At 41.6% G+C, this 24,214-nt stretch overlaps 1 protein-coding gene across 2 annotated transcripts in view; it reads right to left on the bottom strand.

Annotated features, from left to right (window-relative positions):
- The window catches only part of NR1H4 (nuclear receptor subfamily 1 group H member 4), a 143,416-nt gene that overhangs the window by 33,673 nt on the left and 85,529 nt on the right, over positions 1-24,214 (bottom strand). For both annotated transcript variants that reach the window (XM_089694203.1, XM_089694208.1), the window contains 2 exons: positions 13,684-13,824; positions 5,736-5,869 (listed from right to left, as the gene is read on the bottom strand). In XM_089694203.1, the coding sequence (XP_089550329.1) occupies positions 5,736-5,869; positions 13,684-13,824 (275 nt within the window). The remainder of the gene's footprint in view (positions 1-5,735; positions 5,870-13,683; positions 13,825-24,214) is intronic.

The following is a 24,214-nucleotide window of genomic DNA, read 5'->3' as shown; positions in this document are numbered from 1 at the left end:
TGGCCATTCTTACAAATGCTTCTGGAAGGTAAGTCACTGATGTCGGACAAGAAGGCCTGGATCGCAATCCCCACTCTAATTCATCCCAAAAGTGTTCTATCGGGTTGAGTTCAGGACTCTGTGCATTCCAGTCAAGTTCCTCCACCCTTAACTCGCTCATCCATGTCTTTATGGACCTTGCTTTATGCACTTGTGCGCAGTCATGTTGGAACAGCAAGGGGCCATCCCCAAGCTGTTCCCACAAAGTTGGGAGCATGAAATTGTCCAAAATGTCTTGGTATGCTGACGCCTTAACAGTTCCCTTCACTGGAACTAAGAGGCCAAGCCCAACCCCTGAAAAACAACCCCACACCATAATCCCCCCTCCATCAAACTTTATATTTGGTACAATGCAGTCAGGCAAGTGCTATTCTCCTGGCAACCACCAAACCCAGACACGTCCATCGGATTGCCAGACAGAGAAGCGTGATTCGTCACTCCAGAGAGCATGTCTCCACTACTCTAGAGTCCAGTGGTGCCATGATTTACACCACTGCATCCGATGCTTTGCATTGCACTTGGTGATGTAAGGCTCGGATGTAGCTGCTCGGCCATGGAAACCCATTCCATGAAACTCTCTATGCACTGTTGTTGTGCTAATTTGAAGGCCACCTAAAGTTTGGAGATATTTAGCTATTGGCTCTACAGACAGTTGGTGACTTCTGCGCACTGTGCGCTTCAGCATGTGCTGACCCTGCTCTATCATTTTATGTGGCCTACCACTTTGTGGCTGAATTGCTGTTTTTCCCAGTTGCTACCACTTTGTTATAATACCACAAACAGTTGACCGTGGAATATTTAGTAGCTAGGAAATTTCACCGATGGACTTATTGCACAGATGGCAACCTATCACGGTACCACGCTTGAATTCACTGAGCTCCTGAGAGTGACCCATTCTTTTACAAATGTTTGTAGAAGCAGTCTGCATGTCTAGGTGCTTGATTTTATACACCTGTGGCCATAGAAGTGACTGGAATACCTGAATCCAATGATTTGTATATATATATATATATATATATATATATATATATATATATATATATATATAGTGGCAGTGCGGTACCCTGCCAGGGTCTAAATGAGGATTATAACCCAGGATTCTCGTCCAGGCAGGTTGAGGGGCTCCAGGGGGTGTGCCTAATGCAGAGGAAACCCAGTCCTGAGTCCAGGGTTTGTGAACAGCCAGCACACTGATTACACAGGTGTATGCAGGCCTTTTTGTAGAGGCCTAACTATGGTTCTGGGCTCCACCCCAGCAGATCGGATGTCGTTGCCAAGGAGTCAGGAGATCTCCACCTAGGAGAGGTGAGAGCCATAGCAGCAAGGGGCTGCTAGTTGTGTGCCTGAAAGAGCCGTTTAGAAAAGTGTCTGCAGGTGACATGTGAGCCTGAAGTGGAAACCAGAGCAGTATGTATAAGCCAGAAGCCAAAAGTCTGTGTTTGGAAGAGTGAAATGCTGAAAACCCCTGTGAGGGAAATCTATGGTGTTAGATTTATGGAACTTTCTTTTAAATAGAATTGGGCAAAAACATCCCTTAAAAACAAGACAGCAAGTGGCGGTGTGCTTTAACCGCTTCCTGACCGCCCTATAGCATAAATACTGCTACAGGGTGGCACGGGTGCACAAAATCACGTATATATACATGATTTTGCATTTCTGGGTAGGGGGCGTGCTTGCGCTGCCATTTGCGGTCGCGGCTGTCAATCACCAGGTCCCAGCCAGCGATTACTCGCTGGTGCTTGGTGATTGCTGATCATTTCTAATGGGGAAGAGAACTGTTTGTAAACAAAACAGTTCTCCCTCCTGTCAACTCGTGCACACTACTTTGCATGGATGTGCACAGCACAGCCATGCAAAGCAGTGTGCTTACAGTGAAGAACACAAACACAGCCCCATAGCAAAGCAGCACACAGTTAACCCTTTGATCGCCCCTCATGTTAACCCCTTTCTGCCCAGTGCCATTAGTACAGTGTCAGTGCTTTCTTTTTAGCACTGATCACTGTATTGGTGTCACTGGGGATGTCAGTGACACCAAGTCAGTTACCCCCAGTGACAGAATGCCCGCCACAGTCCCACTGTAAGTCGAGGATTGCCGCCATTACTAGTAAAAATTAAAAAAAAAATCCCAGTATACAGTAAATACCGCCATTTGTAAACGCTATAACGCTATAACTTTTTTTTTTTTAGCGAAGGCATGTAGCAGAATACATTTTGGCCTACATTTATGATAAAATTAGATTTTTTTTAAAGTTTTTTACTGGACATGTTTAATAGCAAAAAGTCAAAAATATTGTTTTTTTCTAAAAATTGTCAGTCTGTCTTTTTTTTTTTTTGTATTGCGCAAAAAAAAAAAAGGTGATAAAATACCACTGAAAGAAATCTCAATTTGTGGGAAAAAAGGATGTAAATTTCATTTAGGTGCAGCGTTGCATTACCACGCAATTGTCAGTTAAAGTAATGCAGCGCCGTAGCACAAAAAATGGCCTGGTAAGGAAGGGGGGTAAATCCTCTGGAGGGCAAGTGGTTAAAGCTCTACCCCTGATGCTGTTCTCAATATATGTGTGTGTGTGTATATATATATATATATATATATATATATATATATATATATATTAAAACACATAAAATAAGTTGAAAAGCAATTTGTAAAGTTTAAATTGTGCAACAGCCTCTGTTTACAAATGAAATTATCTGAATTAATGAATAAAATTTGTATGCATCCTGTTTGTGATTTCCATCTTATTGACGTAAGGACAAATAGCCTCCAGTAATCCCAAACGGACTCATAATAGAGAATAGTAAGCTGTACAGTGGTTTCTAGCAAATGTGAATACAACTCCAAACTTCTTAGTTTTGAGTATTTTTAATAATGCCTCTCTTTGGTAATTTCATAATTTTCATCATTTTTCTAATTATTGCACAGGCTTTCTGTCCAGTCATTGCAGTAAGACAGAAGCATTGGCTAGTTACTGATTAGTGTATAGTGAATAAACAACATTTTCCATAGCATGTAACAAAGCCATATACAATGATTGACTTTTATTTAAATGCCTTTTTCTAACCACTGCTAACCAAGTCACATGTGCTATTTACTATTGACTTAAGCATCATGAACACCATTTTATTGAACTCCATTAGCTTGTCATTTGTGGAAAATAAACAATAGACCAGGAACAGGAACGTATGCTTTTTGTTCATTACTATAACAATCATATGGAGATGTCATGTGTCTGTTTTGATGACTTCTCTGGTTTTATTGTCTGTGTGACGTACATTCAGTGAGAATGCAATAGAGCTAAACTACGGAGTATGTGTCTGTTTTACTGTATCCTTTGCTTTTATTGCCTTGGCTGAGTCAGTGTGATGTTCATCTAGCAAGAACACATTATAGCTGAACTGCAGCCAAACTGCTAATACACAGCTCAAATACACATAGTAGATATACTGTTTTTAATGAATAGCATTTAGAATTGTATTCAGCTAGACCTGTGGACCAGCTACCCCTGCCAGACAGCACAGCTGGATTCTGGAATTCCCTGCTTTCTATGCTGCCGCTAAGCAGTTCAACTTTGTCCAGGACTGAATTTTGATCAGTTTATATCCAGCTTTAGACTGACAGCACTATGCAGTGCAACATTGCTTCACTGACTTTCCTCCTCTAGTTTGAGTGCTTTTGTACAAAGGATAACACTCAACTGATATCAAGACAGATTCGCATAGCTATGATAGCTGTAAATGGCTTTTCAATGATATTCAATTAGTACATTGTTGGATTACATAGGGGTATATTTAAAAATATTGTCACCCAAGATACACTCAGCTTTCATCCAAGCTTTACACATCTTTCTAACTGATGTAGCACTACCCCTTTAGTTGCTAAAAGATTTGGATCCCCCTATAGTCCTGCACAGCCAGGCATCACACATCTTCAAAAAAGCTTGCATCCAGAGTCAGAAATCAGTCCTTGAGCTTTGATTTTGTTGTTTATTTTGGGGAATTGAACTGGTAGGTTGGGGGTGTACAGGATGCCCAAGGAATCTGATAAAATGAGGACAACTTCCTGGAACTATTTACAAGCCTTCTCTGTAGCACTGTCTCTTTTGGAGAGCTAGCCAGTGTCCCTAGGTGCACTTCTCCTCTTTACCCAGCAATCTGGAGGTATCCCTGAACAGGGGATCTGGTTCCTGTCACTTTAAGAGTTGAACAGTCACTGGTAGGTGGCTAATCTGGTTTCCCACCAGGGGGTGTAGGTGGATTCATTCAGATTCTCTCCTGTACCACTTGTGGGTTGGTCACTGCTACTAGGCCACTCCTTACCTGCCATACAGGTGGTCTTCTCTCAGGGGGGTCGGTGAGTTCTGAGCTTTCCTCCTTTCCAGCTCCAGGCCTGCAGGTAGGCCCCATCCCACTGGGCCTCCTTGCAGCCCTCTTCCTTCAGCCTCACATCTTCCTCTCTATCTTCCACCTGAACTCTCCCTTCAACTCTCCTGCTGCTGAACAGGCTCTAACACTTTTAAGGGTGTCCAGTCCCTTGCCAACCTCCTCTTGGGGATTGGCTAGGACCCCTCAAGAGTGCAGCCAGCCACTCTTCAGATCCACCCACTGCCTCTAAGGCCTTTCTCCAAAATCCCTATAGCAGGAGCAAATTCTGGAGGGGCTGGCCTGCAGAGCCTCTCAGATCCTTACCAAGATTTGACCTTCTGGCTATTAGACCCAGGCTATTACTCAGCCTTCCTTACCAACAATCAAGACTCTTGTTCCCCCTATCTAAACTAGGAGGGGGCTACATTGAATTCAAATGGAAATGTTTGTGAATCTTGGGTAAAAACATTTATAAATAGACCCCATAGTGTTTTTTATTTTTATTTCTGCCTGTTATCCAGTAAAGTCACTTATAATAGTCATAACATTGGCTGAGCAGAATTGTAAATCCTTTAACAGGATTCAAGACTCCAGGAATATTTCAGAAGACATCTTAAAAGTGCATAAACCACTAGGGACCTCCATGTTCATCCTATAGCCATTTTATTCTTTGTTTTTTTGACAGGTGTACTCTAGAGTGATTCAGTCTCTAAAATAACCAATAGCCAAAACATGTTCCCCCTGCAAGAAAGATATTATACCACTACAATTTTCACAGATCACTACTGTAAGAAAAGTGTCTAAATTCTCTGAGATACAGAAGCAACCACCAGCACAGGCAACAGTAGAAGTACATATTTATTAACTTCTTTGCAACATTTTGGCTATATTTATTTTAGCAACACAGTTAGTTTAAGGTACCCATATACATTAGAATACAGTTTGTCCATTGTTAGATCAATACAACCATAGTATCAAACTGGGTACCTTGATTCCTGTAGACACCTTTGGCAGAGAGTTATTCTAAGAAAATAATCACATTTCATGGTGTTTTCATATTATCATGTACAAACAGATATGCTTGTATGTGTGTGTTGGAGATGAAAAATTATCAGTTTGATTGTTAACTTACACCCAATATCCATCTGAAACTATTCACAAGTCTTAGCATGTATATACACATAATTATCACAACTCTAACCCTGATCAAAGTATTCAAATTCTGGATTCTACAGGGTAGAATGGTAGTATAATAACCACTTCTAATCTACCCTTCGATTTATCCCTACTGATAATGCCAACCACAGACAGAATTTTGGTGCAAGATCACCCACCCTGTTTGTTTTTGTGGTAGATGTCACTTGCTTTAATTCAAGTCCTTCATATTCTTCTTCGAAGGATTTTTCGGAGGAGAGTTTTATGTTTTTTCGTAGTCTTTTTGACTTACATTGAATTTCTGTTAGCAAGCCTGCAATGATAAAAGGTTACCACAATTAGAACAATATTTGTGATAGGCCCTTTTGTCTTTGTCTTATATTTCAGATTATTTTTTTGTGGTGCTAAGATGCTGACCTCAAATAATATAACACACATAACATTTTTTTCAACAAAAGTATCATTATTTAGTTTGGGTTTCCACTTGGCATTGTAGCGTGGTGCCATTTATTCTGAAATGCATTGTTAGCTTAGCTCAACCTCAAAGGTACAATTATCAATCTAAAAAATCCACCTCTGATAACCAGGAGATGTTGGGAGATATTCAGGAAGGTCTACATATATAACATTTTTAGCCAATCCAACTATAGACCAAATAACCTTTCAATTTAACTCTTTCCACCATCGTCTCCCGGTCCTATAAGAAGATCTAAATGCCCCAGAGGTGAAGGCGGGCATTCCGATTACTGTACAGCCGTGAATGGCAGTCATAGTGGTCACATGATTGGAAAGCTCCTGATCTCAAGTATCAGGAGCTTTCCGGTACCCACTTGCTACTGTGCTGGGAGCATGCTCTCAGCACAGTAAAGTGTTAACCTAGGGCTGCATATATACAGCCACTCGATGTTAAAACCCACCCACCAAGAGGTTGCAAATATGTGCCAGGTCGACGGGAAGCGGTTAAATTAGATAACTACATTCCAGGTGCATCAAAATGAAAGGTGTGCACAGTCATCTTTTTAAAAAAAAACAAAGCCCAAGTAAAAAAAGCCTGTCCCTTGCTAACATACTGCAGAGTGGAATCCATGCTCCCAGTGTGGAAGTAGTGATCTCTTTGCTGAGGTCCAATATTCCCCTTGTATCAGAGCCAGAGATCTCCAATCAATGGGAAACATTAGCTTTGCTGATTGCAGAACTAGAGCTCTGAATTGGTAGGAAGCATGTCAAACCTCTACAGACAGAGCACACAGAGAACAAGCTTTCCACTCTGCATCTGGCAAGGCACAGGCTTTTCTTCTCTGGCTGTGACTGCTTTAGAAATACAAAAAACTGTAAGACAAATAATTGTTTTGATGCACCTTAAATTTCTTTAGCTGATTTATACTGAAGGTTCAGTTGGGTGTTAAAGTTTGTGTACAGCCCACAAACTTATTAAGAATAGGTTAAGGTAAAATAAAAATTTATACTGGGTTGTTTTTTGTTGTCTGTGTCCTGATGGGGATATTTCTCTTTACTTACTGGCCTAGAGAGAAAAAAAAATGGGGAAAATCTCTCCAAAGTGAATAGAATTTCCATCTTAGAGGGTTACCATAGACCTTGATGTCCAAATCAGAGATTTTTTCCAAGTTTTTTTCTGTGATGACAACTCTTTCCTTAACATACATACATGTGGATGTGTGCAGCATGGTGTGGCGGAAGTAAATACAGAGTCCAATGCAAATAACATAACTTGTATTGAAGTCATAGCCCAAAGATACAAATAGTCCAGCAGGAAGACACTCAGCTGAGAACATTCACAGTTCTGAACAGTAATGCAGTGCAGGTCGTGATGTGCCAACAGCTTCATATATGGCCTGGCCAGGACTGGGAGGATTCCTGGAAAGGACAGCATGTCCTTATCCGGTCCCTACTCATCTGGAAGCCTTCGCTACCCCTATTCACTTTCCCTGACAGATGGGTAACCTGCCCTTACACTGTCCACTTGCAAAATACACTCCAAGCCCAGGACCCAGGGTCCTAAATAGACTCTTCCTGACCCAAGATGGCCACCAGAGTCACATGGGGTGGCAGCATCCAACCAGGTTGCTTCCCCAGTGGTACAGGAAACCTCCTGGACTTCCTCTCCTTTTGCATTGCCATTGTGGTTGAGCACCACCTGCAGTAGAGAAAAGAGACTGCACCTGCCTACATACACTATCCTTTTATATGATAAATATTCTTTATGACATTTTGGAAATGCATAAAACTGCCTATGTTGTTTAGTCTACAGCAAGCATCTCCAAACTACATCCTATGGGCCGAATTCAAACTACTGCAAGATATTATCTGGCCCTCAGCTAGGGTCAGTGGCCTCTCACACAGGTCTTCAGGTCAACCTATGGTCTCTGTTTCACCCCAATATCTACAATTCCCCCTTTCAGTCTCCAGTGCAGGTTCCCCAAACTGAGCTATTATTGTAGCATCGGTGTACAGGCACACTTTGGTAAGAACTCAGATTTAAAAGGGAAATCTGAAGGGCTCAACTTTATTTAGAACTTCTTTGCTTTATTCAATTAAAGTTAATTCCCTGTTATTTCGAATCATATCAAGCTGATTACAAAAAAATCTCCAAGTACATCTTAAGCTGGCAATACATACAGTCAGGTCCATAAATATTGGGACATCGACACAATTCTAACATTTTTGGCTCTATACACCACCACAATGGATTTGAAATGAAACGAACAAGATGTGCTTTAACTGCAGACTGTCAGCTTGAATTTGAGGGTGTTTACATCCCAATCAGGTGAATGGTGTAGGAATTACAACAGTTTGCATATGTGCCTCCCGCTTGTTAAGGGACCAAAAGTAATGGGACAGAATAATAATCATAAATCAAACTTTCACTTTTTAATACTTGGTTGCGAATCCTTTGCAGTCAATTACAGCCTGAAGTCTGGAACGCATAGACATCACCAGATGCTGGGTTTCATCCCTGGTGATGCTCTGCCAGGCCTCTATTGCAACTGTCTTCAGTTCCTGCTTGTTCTTGCGGCATTTTCCCTTCGGTTTTGTTTTCAGCAAGTGAAATGCATGCTCAATCGGATTCAGGTCAGGTGATTGACTTGGCCATTGCATAACATTCCACTTCTTTCCCTTAGAAACTCTTTGGTTGCTTTTGCAGTATGCTTTGGGTCATTGTCCATCTGCACTGTGAAGCGGCGTCCAATGAGTTCTGAAGCATTTGGCTGAATATGAGCAGATAATATTGCCCGAAACACTTCAGAATTCATCCTGCTGCTTTTGTCAGCAGCCACATCATCAATAAATACAAGAGAACCAGTTCCATTGGCAGCCATACATGCCCACGCCATGACACTACCACCACCATGCTTCACTGATGAGGTGGTATGCTTAGGATCATGAACAGTTCCTTTCCTTCTCCATACTCTTCTCTTCCCATCACTCTGGTACAAGTTGATCTTGGTCTCATCTGTCCATAGGATGTTGTTCCAGAACTGTGAAGGCTTTTTTAGATGTCGTTGGCAAACTCTAACCTGGCCTTCCTGTTTTTGAGGCTCACCAATGGTTTACATCTTGTGGTGAACCCTCTGTATTCACTCTGGTGAAGTCTTCTCTTGATTGTTGACTTTGACACACATACACCTACCTCCTGGAGAGTGTTCTTGATCTGGCCAACTGTTGTGAAGGGTGTTTTCTTCATCAGGGAAAGAATTCTTCGGTCATCCACCACAGTTGTTTTCCATGGTCTTCCGGGTCTTTTGGTGTTGCTGAGCTCACCGGTGCGTTCCTTCTTTTCAAGAATGTTCCAAACAGTTGTTTTGGCCATGCCTAATGTTTTTGCTATCTCTCTGATGGGTTTGTTTTGTTTTTTTCAGCCTAATGATGGTTTGCTTCACTGATAGTGACAGCTCTTTGGATCTCATCTTGAGAGTTGACAGCAACAGATTCCAAATGCAAATAGCACACTTGAAATGAACTCTGGACCCTTTATCTGCTCATTGTAATTGGGATAATGAGGGAATAACACACACCTGGCCATGGAACAGCTGAGAAGCTAATTGTCCCATTACTTTTGGTCCCTTAACAAGTGGGAGGCACATATGCAAACTGTTGTAATTCCTACACCGTTCACCTGATTTGATGTAAATACCCTCAAATTAAAGCTGACATTCTGCAGTTAAAGCACATCTTGTTCGTTTCATTTCAAATCCATTGTGGTGGTGTATAGAGCCAAAAATGTTAGAATTGTGTTGATGTCCCAATATTTATGGACCTGACTGTAGGTCAGTTTTTTTGATCAGCCAGTGAGATGATAAAAAAAAAAATGAACAGATTCTGGCCACTGAGGTTATTAAAGGAATACTCCCTGCCGTGCAAATGTATTCAGACAACAGGGGGCTCCTCTGCTATCAGAATACACTGATCAGTTCTGCATCCAATTGGTTGCATCGCTTATCGAACAAAAAATTTCCAACAGGTCCATTCATGAGAAGTCGATCATTAGATCAACTTCTCACAAATGGGAATGGCTATAGATGGATCAAAATTCGAACTTACAGTAGATCCATATATGACCAGTCTTTTTCATTCATTTCATTTACAAATACTTGGCCTACAAATAATTGTAAAATATACAATATGGACATCATACAGAAAAATTTGGAGATCCCTGGTCTAGAAGATGGTCAGAAATCCAGTCATGATCTGGATATCCTCAAGCTAAGGACTGCAGAACATTAAGTAAGCATATATGCTCATGTTGGAGGAACACACACATTTATGTTAGAGAGGTGGGTGAAGGAGAGAGGATATTTTTGTTCCTATTAAACCACAACCACCATGAGATTTGTTTGGGCCATTTTAGGCTGGAGCATGCAGCTATCATTAAATATCCATCATGGGGCAAAAAAATTAAATGAAAATATCTCCATTACCATGCTATTTTTTTTTATCACAGCATTACCAGGATAGTTAGATCAGTCCATGGCATGTTTTTACACACAAAACAAAAATTTTATCCATGATAACATTATTACTGACCAGAAATGGTATTTTGGTTTTTACTCTGTATACCTAGTTATAGTTACGCCAGTCCATCAAGGTAAACCTGTGTGGGTGTTCATGTAAAATAATAATTTCCCGTATCCCTGTATACTGTATTCATTAAGATACCTGTAGCAGAGTTTTTTTTTAAACTATCAATACTTCCTGCTGACACCACCAAATGTGGAAGTGAGTTCCACATCCTTATCGCCCTGACAGTGAAAAACTCCCTATGCAGTTTAAGGTTAAACCGCTTCTCCTCCAATTTCATTGAGTAGCCCCGTGTCTTCTTACACTCTTTGAGACTGAATAATTTATTCTCTCTGCTAAAATCACCATTGAGGTATTTGTAGATCGTTATCATATCTCCTCTCAAACATTTCTTCTCCAGGGAGAATAAGTATAAAATTTGTAGTCATTCCTTGTAACTGAGGTCCCCCAGTCCCCCTATTAACTTTGTTGCCCTTCTTTGGACTTTTTCCATTTCCAGCACATCCTTCCTGAGGATTGGTGACCAGAACTGGACAGCATACTCCAGATGTGACCGAACCAGAGCTTTTTACAGTGTTAGGATTATAGTTTTATCTTTTGAGTAAGTTCCCTTTTTAATGCATGCTAATATACTGCTCGCTTTGTTTACTGCAGCTTGGCATTGCTGAGCCTGACATCTACTAGAAACCCCAGAACTTTTTCCATCCTGGATTCCCTGAAAGATTATCCCCTAGCGAGTAACTTTGTGTTTATATTTTTACCCCCCAAGTGCATTACTTTACATTTTTTAACATTAAATATCATTTGCTGTGCAGTTACTCACTCAATTATTTTATCAAGGTCTTCTTGTAAGGATTCTATATCTTGCTGTGAAGTTATTGCCCTACTTAGCTTTGTATTGTCTGCAAACACTGAGATTGAGCTATTTACACCAACCTCTATATCATTTCTGAAAACATTAAACAGAATTGGTCCCAGGAGAGAGTCTTGGGGTACCCCACTTACCACTTCAGACCAGTCTGAGTACACGTTATTTATCGCCACACTTTGGAGGCGCCCCTGTAACCAGTTTTCTATCCATGAACAAACCTTATGGTCCATGCCTACAGACCTCAGTTTGTTTTCTTCGGCAAAGAAATTCCTTATTATCCCCTCTCATAGTTTACATATAATTGATGTTAAACTGACTGGCCTGTAGTTCCCAGGTATATATCTCTGCCCTTTTTTGAATATTTGTATCATATTGGTCCTTTGACAGTCAGCTGGTACTCTTTCTGTCAGTATGCTGTCCATAAAGATTAGGTATAGTGGCCTGGCTATAACCAGACTTAGTTTTTTGAGGACTTTTGGGTGTAAGCCATCCGGTCCTGGTGATTTACTTGTGTTAAGATTTTCTAGTCTCTTCTGGATACTGGCTTCTGTTAGCCACAAGGGTACATTCTGTGGTGCATTACTAATAACACAGTCTTGATCACAATACCCCTCATTTTCCTTTGTAAAATCTGAGGAGAAGAATGCATTTAGTACAGTCACCTTCTCCTTGTCATTTGTAACCAACTTCCCTTCCTCATCCTTTATGAGGCCAATACATTCTGACCTAGTATTTTTACTGTTTATATATTTTTTAGATTTATTTGGATTTTTTTTACTCTCCTCCACTATGTGTCTCTTGTAGCCTATTTTAGCTGCCCTGATTATGTTCTTATACTTTTTATTGCATTCCTTGTAGTGTTGGAATGCTGACAATGACCCCTCGGCCTTATCTTCCTTGAAGGCCATTTTTTTATCTTTAATATGACTTTTTACATTAGTTCAGCCACCCAGGTTTAACCTTTGCTCTTTTATATTTATTGCCCATTGGAATACACTGGATAATACCGTTATTTAATATGTTCCTAAAGTATTCCCATTTTTTTCTCCATGCTCAATGTTTTAAGGATTCAGTCCCATTTAATATCTTGTAGTACTGAGCGCAGTTTATAAAAGTTGGCTCTTTTGAAGTTTAGTGTTTTTGTACTACCCATGTGCCTCCTTTTCCTATAATTTATGTTGAATGTAATTATCCTGTGGGCACTGATTCCCAAGTTGTCCCATATCTTCATATCTTCGACCAGATCTGTGTTATTTGTAATTAAAAGATCTAGCAACGCATTCTTTCTAGTCGGGGAATCCACCAATTGGCACAGGAAGCTGTCCTGTATGACATTTAAGAAATGACGTGCCTTAAATGTGTGAGCCCTTCCCCCTGCCCAGTCAATATCTGGATAGCTGAAGCCCCCCATAATGATAACTGTGATAGGAGATCCAACTCCTCATCATCCTTCAGATTAGGGGGCTTGTATCATACCCCCATTATTATTTTCCCCCTTGTTTCTTTCCTTTGAAGTTCCACTCACAGAGATTCCACCTTCCCCGTGCCCCATTTGAAATGTTGTCCCTCACGTTCACTAGCATATCATTTTTGATATACAGGCACACCCTTCCCCCCTTCTACCCTCCCTGTCCTTCCAATACAAGCAATATCCCTGGATAGATGCTGACCACTCATGTGAGCTATCAAACCAAGTTTATGATATTCCCACAAAGTCAAAATTCTTCTGGTGTATCAGCAGCCCAAGTTCTTCTATTTTGTTAGCTAGGCTTCTAGCATTTGTGTACACACCTCTTAGTTTTGCACCTTTTTAGTTTTCTGTGGCTGTGATATGTTTTGCCAGTCCACTCACCCAGGGTTTAGGTATTATGGTTATAGAACCCTCAGATCTTTGCTAGCTATTGCCTCCTCTGTTCCCTCCCCCTGCCACCTAGATTAAAACTGTACTTTGATTAATTTATCTAATGTAAACATACTGCTATGATAAATAGGTGAGAAAATGATTATTCTTGGAACGAATTGCAGGGCTTGTTTTCTTAAGCGAAAATGTCCTATTTTTTTCACCCCACCAATGCAGTGTGTTGGTGTCAACTGAAGCCATAGAACTTGTCTTGGCCTTGCGTTGGAAATATGTTTGACAGCAATGCTGCTGGTGTGAACAAGTCATATAGGAGTAGAGGCTTGAATGAAAACAGTGGACAATCCATGAAAACACTTACATTCAGCAAGCATGCCCATCTGTTTACACTTCCTTAGGCGACATTCTTGGCATTTCCTCCTCATGTACATGTCCATTTCACAGTTACCGCCATTCTTACATTTGTAAACAGCATTTTTAGTAATACTTCTTCTGAAAAAGCCTGCAGGGTAAAACACAGAATGGAACTTAGTGTAAGCATTGCTTAAAGGAGGAACTTCAGTTAAAACCGTTATTTCAGTTTTGTGATTGTTGCTGGCATCTTTTAGAAACTACAGTGAGAATTCCACCAGAATTCCCAAATCTCTTGAAAGGCCACAGCCATTACAAAGCCAGATCATTGTGTCAAACTTCCCTGGAAAATTTTGTATGATGTAGATTAAACAGTGAATTGGGAAATCAGAACAACTTTATGAGAGGGGCAAAGACATACATTTCCCAGTTGGCAGGTCTCAGTGATGAGCAACTGATTTAAAAGAAATTCAAAAGTTTGCATTATCCTTTTGGGTTGTTTTTTCACTTTTTGGTGTACAGATTTATTTATTTACATTTTTATTTTCACATTTTTAATCTTTTAGGAATGCATTTGTTAACTTAGAAATGCATTCCACTACACTAAGCTGTCAAGAAACTAGTCTCTTTGGACTGTATAGCATAGTGGAATATCTTTGCATGTAAATATATGCATTCTTGAAGTTATGTGGAGCTGCAGTCAGCATTGAAAGTTTTGGGGACCAAGACTTTAGGTTCAGCTATCGCACCAGGACAATGATCATTAGAAAATGACAGATATTTTAAGCCGGGAGCCAACAGATTTGAAAATAAAAGCCACATGGCTGAAAATAAAGATCTTTACTTTAGTGTTAAAGCTTTGTGAATTGCACCTATTGTCTATATGACAATGCTACTGTATGTCTCAAAGTTATTGTCTACATGATAAGGTCAGTGCGTGGAGCAACTTTTCTTTTCTTTTAAAGCTTCATGCTTATTGCAGGTAGCTTTAAATTGTGGTGTGCAGATCAGTATTGGATGGTGCCAAATTTGATCTGAAATCAAAAAGTTAGATCAAGTTCAAAATATTTTGGTGGAATAGCCCGAGTCCTGTCACTAGTCTCAATGAAATACAAAATACAAAAGCCATTATGTGAATCATCCTACAGTACTTGTGCCCTGGTTTGCAAGCAGAATTGGGTTTAAACAGAGATACAGTAAAATGCATTAAGAATCATTCAGTCGGGGCAGAGCAAAGAAGATATGCAAAGTGCCATAACTGGTACCAACTAATTAGTAGTTTAAGAGAATAATACCTGATTAGTTGCCAAGAGTCACTGTAGGGTACCTAATACATAATAAGTTTTCTCACAAGCATTGATTTTTTACAATTTGCTTTGAAATTTTAATATGAATCATATTAAAATTGGATTATCAATTTGTTCTTGGTATTGTAAAGGAAATTAGTAAATTCTGTATAAAATTGTATTTTAGTTTGTACTTTGCTCACTGCGCACTCAACACTAATAATGTTTTCATTACATGTTTGCATTCTTTTAAGTCCTGATTAGAATTTAGCCTGCCTATGTAACACCCCTTGTTACCATAAAAGTACAATTGTAATATTAATGTGATACCTACGTAATCATGTGTATAAAAAAACTTCAAATGCGCCAAACAAACACAACAGTGATCCTTTTTGTTTCTGTTCCCTACTGCAGTGGTTTATTTTATAATTTGGAACCACCAATCAATATAAGGGTAGGAGTTACCTATCTGTAAATTTTCATTATTAATGCCCAGAACAGTATGCCTGTTTATTTGGTTAATACAGTATATTGTTGCATGTTACTCACCACATAGATCAGGTCCCAGTGTTTACCCCCTCCCTGAATACCTATGGTCAAAGCAAAATGTGAGTGTGATCAACCAAGTCCATGTCGCTTCAAAGCGTATGTCCTTAGAGTGTTGCAGCTTTATTCTTTGCCCTATTGTCGGTGTCAGTGAAAGCGATAATTACCACCAGCATTGATGCCAGTAGGAATAATAGCAACTTCCAACATTAGTGTCAGTGGTCACAATAAAAACCCTTAGCACTGGTGTTATTACCAGGGGCGGACTGACCATTTGGAAACTCGGGCACTGCCCAAGGGCCCAGGGTCAGTAGGGGGCCCCATGAGATGCACCTGGTATCTTTCATAGGCTTTTTTGGGTGTGGTTTGAGTGTGGACGAGGACACAGGGGCCACATGATCCCCTATTGCCCGGGGGCCCCATGAGTTGTCAGTCCGCCACTGGTCATTACTATTTAACTCCTGCATTGGTGGACTGGTGGATGGTAACTCCATCATTGGAGGTAAGGGTCAGTGAAATTTAACTCGATTGGTGCATGCATTGGTGGTCAATGGCAGTGATATTTAACCTCCTCGATTGCTGGTCAGTGGCAGTAAAATGTACCCCCTTACATTGGTGGCCAGTGAAACATACACTCCCCTGATCATTGGTGTTTAGTGTTACCTTACCTGACCACTTGCTCCCACATCACTGTCCCTGACATTGGGCTGGAACTATAATTGAGCAGTTGAGCGAAGATCACTCCTTTAAAAGTGCTAGTATCTCAGTGCCACATGCTGAAGCACAAAGAGCATTCTGGCTCCTGTCACTCCACTGCCACTCTGCAAAGTTCAAGTGTCATGGGTCCTGTGGGACATGGACACTACAGGACAGGTTTAGAAATCCCAGACATTCCCACAGAATCCTGGACACTTCTTTGGATGCTTAGTAGCCCTATAGGAAGTGAAGCAATAAATACGGAACTAGGACAGGAGGTGCCAGTACGTAGCACTGGTGCACTGGTGCACTCCAGCACAAACTTTATATATATATATATATATATATATATATATATATATATATGTTAGAAGCTTTCCATAACCTAATATCTAATATCTTCTTATTAACAGTACTAACATAAGTATGAATGAGTTGGATCTTAATAGAATAATTGAGTTATTATATTTATATTTGTTCTAGATTGGGAAAAGTAAGGAATTAGACTTCATAGTCTGTGAATATACATATGTACATATATCTTGGGTTTTTCCTTTACATTCAAGCCACATATGAGAGCAATTAACTATACCTTCCCCCATCCTCCCCCATCTATGTAAGAGATAAAGTTACACTCAGACTTTGAGAGAAGTAGATTGGAGGTTTTGTTTTAATACCTCCTGTTGGTGTCAATTATCTTAGTGGGACTACAAGAGAATACCAACCCACTTTTAGGAAAGGTGGGGGCTGGATTGCTCTTTTAAGAGTAGAACAAAGGTTTGAGTTTCACTCACTATATAGCAGCCTTGATGCGACAGACATACACACATATACACACACATATACATATATACAATCTTATTATCAAGAACTTAACTATATTTTTTGGACATTATTTAAACATTCTGTATGCCAATATTTTATTTCTAATTTTATGTAATGTTATTATTAAATCATCTTTTTGAGTTTATACAAGAAGTGGAAGGACTTTCTATCTGCACATTTCTCATCAATACAAGTTAAGAAAATATCGAGACAATACGATATTTTACAATATATATATATATACAGTGTATATATATATATATATATATATATTTACAGTATATATATATATATATATATGTGTGTTTCTTTAGTTAGATCATTTTTCCTTAAAAGCATATGGATGGTCCTGGGGAAGCAGTATGTCTGTATTTCCTGCTTGTATGTATAAATTATTCATGTCATTTGTTGTTGGAAGATTAAATTGTATGCAAATAAGGGGAATTATCTAGTCCCCATTTTTTTATTGTCTTTTTAATGTGTTGTAAATAAAGTTGCCAGAATTTTACAATAATTGTGTCTTCCCTTAGTACCAGTAAAGTCTCTCTTCTTGCTTGTTTTTTCAATGCAGATATTTGGAATGTGGTACCTACCTTAGCAGCAATATATATTTTTACTACTGTTAACCATACACAGAAACAAGGTTTTTTACACAGCAAGACTCACCGATATCCCGTATTTTCCGGCATATAAGACGACTGGTTGTATAAGACGACCCCCTACTTTTCCTGTTAAAATATAGGGTTTGGGCTATACTCTCTGTATAAGACTACCCCTCTTCCAACACACACCAAATAAAAATTAAAAAACATCAGACTTGATTTCAATATGGTATGGTATTTCAGTATGGTATTCCATTGATGGGGTGCTATTCCTCCCACTGACAGCAATGATGGGGCACGATTCCTCCCACTGACACCAATGATGGGGCACTATTCCTCCCACTGACACCAATGATGGGGCACTATTCCTCCCACTGACACCAATGATGGTGCCCCATCATTAGTGTCAGTGTGTGAGGAATAGTGTCCCATCATTAGTGTCAGTGGGAGAAATAGTGCCCCATCATTGGTGTCAGTGGGAGGAATAGTGCCCCATCATTGGTGTCAGAGCGAGGAATTGTGCCCCTTCATTGGTGTCAGTGGGAGGAATAGCACCCCATCATTGGTGTCAGTGGGAGGAATAGTTCCCCATCATTGGTATCAGTGGCAGGAATAGTGCCCCATAATTGGTATCAGTGGGAGGAATAGTACCCCATCATTGGTATCAGTGGGGGGAATAGTGCCCTATCTTTGGTGTCAGTGGGAGGAATCGTGCCCCATCTTTGGTGTCAGTGGGAGGAATCGTGCCCCGTCTTTGGTGTCAGTGGGAGGAATAGCACCCCTTCATTGGTGTCAGTGGAAGGAATCGTGCCCCATCATTGGTATCAGTGGCAGGAATAGTGCCCCATCATTGGTGTCAGTGGGAGGAATCGTGCCCCATCATTGGTATCAGTGGCAGGAATAGTGCCCCATCATTGGTGTCAGGAGGAATTGTGCCCCATCATTGGTATCAGTGGGAGGAATAGTGCCCCATCTTTGGTGTCAGTGGGAGGAATCGTGCCCCGTCTTTGGTGTTAGTAGGAGGAATAGTGCCCCGTCATTGGTGTCACTGGGAGGAATAGTGCCCTGTCATTAGTGTCAGTGGGAGGAATAGTGTCCCAACATTGATGTCAGTGGGAGGAATAGTACCCCATCACTGGTGTCAGTGGGGGGTGAAATAGTGCCCCATCGTTGGTGTCAGTGGGGGGAGGAATAGTGCCCCATCGTTGGTGTCAGTGGGGGGGAGGAATAGTGCCCCATCGTTGGTGTCAGTGGGGGGGAGGAATAGTGCCTTATTGTTGGTGTCATTGGGGGGGAGGAATAGTGTCCCATCATTGGTGTCAGTGGGGAAGAGGAATAGTGTCCCATCGTTGGTGTCAGTGGGGGGGGGGAGGAATAGTGCCCAATGATTGGTGGCAGTGTGGGGAGGAATAGTGCCCCATCGTTGGTGTCAGTAGGAGGAATAATGCCCCATCATTAGTATCAGTGACACCAATGATGGGGCACTATTCCTCCCACTGACACCAATGACACTTGCTGACCCCTGTTCCAGCATGGTGCTGCTGCAGCCAGTATACGTGGTTGCAGCAGCACCATCTGCACGGCACACTTACTGGCCGCTCCCTCACTCGAAGTTCGCAGGGCCGCTCGGCTCCGCCTCCTCGCAGGTGATTGGCCGCCTGTGTGCCTTTCCTGAGCTACAGTTCTGGCACGCAATCACCGGTGAGGAGGCGGAGTGAGGGAGTGGCCGAACTGAATGAAGGAGCAGCCGCGCTTCCTGGACTGGATCATCATGGGACTGGAACCGGAGCCAGGTAAGAAACAGCAGCCCCCTGTACTTAGTGTCCCTTCCGTGCCGCCCTGACACTGGCTCGGAAGTGTCAGCACGCCGCATACCAGCGTATAAGACGACCCCCGACTTTTGAGAAGATTTTCATGGGTTAAAAAGTTGTCTTATACACCGGAAAAAAAGGTAATTATATACATTAAAGCCAAACACTGGGTGAAGCTGAAAACCCATTACATTGGAGCTCCCACACTGCAAGGGTTAAATGCTCATTCATCATAGGGTGTTGTTGAATAGGCTGCTTTACTTACTGGACTCTTCACTCTAACAGGCTCTGACACTGTTCTCCACTCCCCAAAGCTTCAGTCTATGGGTGGTCCCTCGACATCATCACGTACAATACAGGGCTAATAACTCTGCATTGTACGTGGTGGAGGCAGGACTGTGATTGTTGCCAGCTTATAAAGGAGGCTACGGAGGACCAGTCACATGGATCACGGGAGCCTGCTGAAGTGAGGAAAAGATAAGCAATACAACCTCTCCTGTAGCAACCTGTTGTAAACCTCAGACATGAAATATGAACAAAGCATATCCTTCTGTAGTGTGTATTTGTCTTAATACAGAGCACTAAGTGTAATTTCTGTCTGCTGCTTCGTTCCTCTGCTATCAGCATAAATCACTTCTGACAAGTTTTCCTGACACCAGGAGCTGGTTCACCCCAGATACAGTCCAGTAAATTTTTTTTCTGCATCAAAAATGCATGCTCAGTGTTTTCCATGTATTCCAATTACCCTAGTTTTACACCAGTGCAGTCAGTTCCAGTCAGTTTCCGATGCAGAAAAACAGTAGAACATTCTGCCTTTTTTCCGCACAGAACTGTACTGGAACATAGCAAAGTGCATACAAAAATGCACTGGAATTGAGTGTGGTGTGAACTGTAAGCAAAAACACAGCTGGGAACGCATCTGCATTTTTGTGGTGTGAACTTGCCCCAAGAGAAAAATAGTGACAGGAGAGGGACTTCCAGCAAATTAATAGCCTCATCTATGTTCCTGTGAGCTGTGTGGAGTGGGTGTGTCTCTTCCCTCCAATCAGCTCTCAGAGCTCTAATCACTGAGCTCTGCAGAGTGTAACTTCAGCTCTTGACCCCTTATTTCTGATCTCTCAGAAAAGCTTATAAATTCAGCACTTCGATGTAGAGAAGAATGCAGTTAGACAGGTACAATATATGTAGGAGGATTTGTTTAATCTCTGTGTATCACATGAGGACAGTCACTTCAATGGGTATATGTAAGGGTTTACAACCACAATAGAGTAATTGTAAACCCTCAGGATGTAAAACAACCCAATCAGTTTAACCGCTTGCCTACCAGCTGCAGTGTATATACTGTGGCAGGGCAGCACCACTGTGCTAAACGACGTTTTAAAACCTCATTTAGCAAAACAGGTAGGGGGCGCACAAGAGGCGCGTGACCACCCTACCCGTGCCGCCGATCGCGGCCACGGGTGTCAATCACCGGGTCCCGGCCGGTCATTAGCTCTCGGGATCAGCATGTTCCTGTGAAGTACACACCCCCCGCCCACTAGTCTAGTAAAACACTGCCCTCACACAGTTAACCCTTTGATTGCCTAGCAATGTTAACCCCTTCCTCCCCGGTGCCATTAATACAGTGTCAGTGTTTTTTTTGCACTGATCACTGTATTGGTGTCACTGGGGATGTCAGTGACCCCAAGTCAGTTCCCCCCAGTGTGAAAATGTCTGCCGCAGTCCTGCAGTCCCGCCATAAGTCGCTGATCGCTGTCATAAATCGCTGATCACCGCCATAAATCGCTGATCGCCGCCATTATTAGTATAAAAAAAATTCCAGTATCTTTCCCCCCATTTGTAGATGCTATAACTTTCACATAAACCAATTAATTTACAGGTATTGGGATTTTTTTTAGCAAAGACATGTCGCAGAATATATTTTGGCTGAAATTTGACAAAATTTGATTTTTAAATTTTTTTACTGGACATGTTTTATAGCAAAAAGTCCAAAATATTGTTTTTTTTTCTCAAAATTGTCAGACTTCTTTTTTCATAGCACAAAAAAAAAAAACCGCACAGGCGATCAAAAACCACTGAAAGAAACCTCAATTTGTGCGAAAAAAAGGAGGTAAATTTAATTTGGGTGCAGTGTTGCATGACCGCACAATTGTCAGTTAAAGTAACACAGTGACGTAACACAAACCGCTTCTGTAACCGCTTCCTGACCGCCCTATAGCAGAAATACTGCTACAGGGCAGCATGGGTGTGCAAAATCACATATATATATATATATATATATGTGTGATTAGAGCTCCCATGGTTTTCACGGCCCTCCCAGATGGCGTCAGATTGCCCGTCAGTACACCATTCATCACATTTAACCCCTTGATTGCCAGGAAGACGTTCATGCACAATAAACCTCCATTGCTAGTATAGTGTCTGAACGGATCAATATCTTTGATCAGATCAGCACTATACCAGCATTCACATTAGTACAGCGTCCCCAAAAATGCAGCGTTAGCGAGATCAGCCACGGCACCTGTCAGGACATGCATTTAGCCCCTACGCTTACCCCCCTTCTCCCCCAGCAAGTGTAGTGTCAGTAGGTCACTGTCACTTGATACATTGCACACAAAACCGCAGTGTTCGCAGAATCAGGCCTGATCTCTGTTAGCACTTGTCAGTAAATTTTGATGACTCTCATATGCAGCAGAGTGCCAGTACTAGTGCCACGCTACCTTTTGGTGAACTGGCGAGTACTAGTGGTCTAGTACATCCTGGTCTTTCACATATCTCTTAGATTGTAAGCTCCCAGGATCAGGCCCTCCTAACCCTCTTGTATTGAACTGTATTGTTCTGTATTGTGTCCCATTATATTGTAGCGCTAAGCAAACTGTTGGCGCTATAAATCCTGTATAATAATAATAATACCAGCACTGCAGTATGACTTGGTGATGTGGTGAGTCCCATAAGTACAGTACAAGCCGATGCGATTGCGAGCACAAGTATTGTCCCGCAACCACCAAAAATTTTCACACAGTCCTGTAGAGCCCCTAGTATCCTTCAGGATGTGCTTGCAAATCCCGATTGACAGCCCACAAATTCTGCAGCACCCGTTCTTCCCCCATTCATTGCCCAACCCAGAATGCAGACGGAAATAGCAAATTTAACTGCTCCCTTTGATTTTTTGAGCTGTTTTTCACGGAATATCTGTATGCGTTGATTGTGGATCAAAGCAATTTATATGCACAACAATTTATCGCCACCAACCCAAATTCAAATCTTGCCAGACCAGTCGCATGGAAACTCATTACGGTTTCCGAATTTACATTTTTTTTGGGCTTAACCCTCAACATGGGCATTACTAAAAAAAAATTAATTGCGGTTGTATTGGTCCACAGACCCGATTCATCATATGCCTGTGTTCTCTGCTGCCATGGCCAGGCATAGATATGAGAGTATAATGTGTTTTATGCATTTCAACGACAATATCAGGGGTGGACTGACCATTTGGAAACTCAGGCACTGCCCGAGGGCCCGGGGTCAGTAGGGGGCCCCATGAGATGCCCCTGGTACCTTTTTCATAGGCTTTTTTGAGTTTGGGTAAGGATACAGGGACCCCATGATCCCCTATTGCCCGGGGGCCCCATGAGTTGTCAGTCCGCCCCTGGACAATACACTCTGTCATCCTCGGGGTGACCCTGAATTTGATTGGCTCCACAAAATTCAGCCCCTCGTAAATCACCTTAACCAAAAATTTGCAGATGTCTATACTCCCCAGCAAAACATCTGCGTTGATGAGTCCCTGATTAATTCTTCTGGCCGCCTTGCATTCAAATAATATCTCCCCGGCAAGCGTGCCAGATGTGGGGTCAAAATGTAGAAGACCTGTGAGAGGACAACAGGCTATACTTATAAGTTTCAGATTTACGAGGGAAAAGCACAGACTACATGGGGAGCAGTGGCAAGATAGCTTGGGACTTGTTGTTCTCCCTTTTCCATATGGGGTACCACTTATACGTGGACAATTTTTATTCAAGCGTGCCACCATTTAGACATTTGTACAGTCTTGGAACTGGCGCATGTGGCAAAGTGTGACCTAATGTGTGCCCACCATTAGAAGTGGGTGGATGCAGGGCGGTATATTCTAATGGTGGGCATACCACACACTTTTTCTGGCAGAGATTTCTTCTCTTTTTTTCATTCAGTCCACTGGCTGCATACAAAAAAAAAAAGAACATAGCATATATAACCAACAAGGATCAGCAAAGTACTGGTACATCACTGGACTTTGAATGGTTATACCAGGATGATGACTACAGCTGCAGGCATCATCCTGGTATTGTTTTTTTCATCCAGCGATCGGCTTTCATGTAAAAGCAATCCTAGTTGCTAATTAGCTGCAGGCTTTCTTTTACAAGCAGCGGAATATGATGCCCCCCCCCCCCCTCCCCTGCTGCCTTCCACGGCCTTCTCGGGCAGTCCCGTGCCATCAGGGGAACCTGAGAATGCAGCCGGTGTTTCTGCCAGCTGACCATAGAGCTGATTGGAGACCAGAATGGTTCCAATCATCTCTATAGTCTAGGAATTCGGAAGCTACGAGCATTTCATAACTTCAGTTTCACAGGATATAAACAGCGCCATTTGGAAATTGGGAAAGCATCTGATCACACCGATTTTGGTTTGATTAGATAATGTAAGGGCAGAGGAGATATCCAGAGTCTGATAGACCCCAGATTTCTCAAAAAAGAATATATGACAATGACGATTGAAGTTATAGGGGATATTTGCAT

Source organism: Staurois parvus, unplaced genomic scaffold (assembly GCF_062004578.1).
Source record: "Staurois parvus isolate SC_StPar_1 unplaced genomic scaffold, SC_StPar_1.0 ptg000025l, whole genome shotgun sequence".
NCBI classification, from domain to species: domain Eukaryota; kingdom Metazoa; phylum Chordata; class Amphibia; order Anura; family Ranidae; genus Staurois; species Staurois parvus.
Note: the sequence above shows the minus strand (reverse complement) of the source record. Positions and strands in the feature narration are given on the sequence as shown.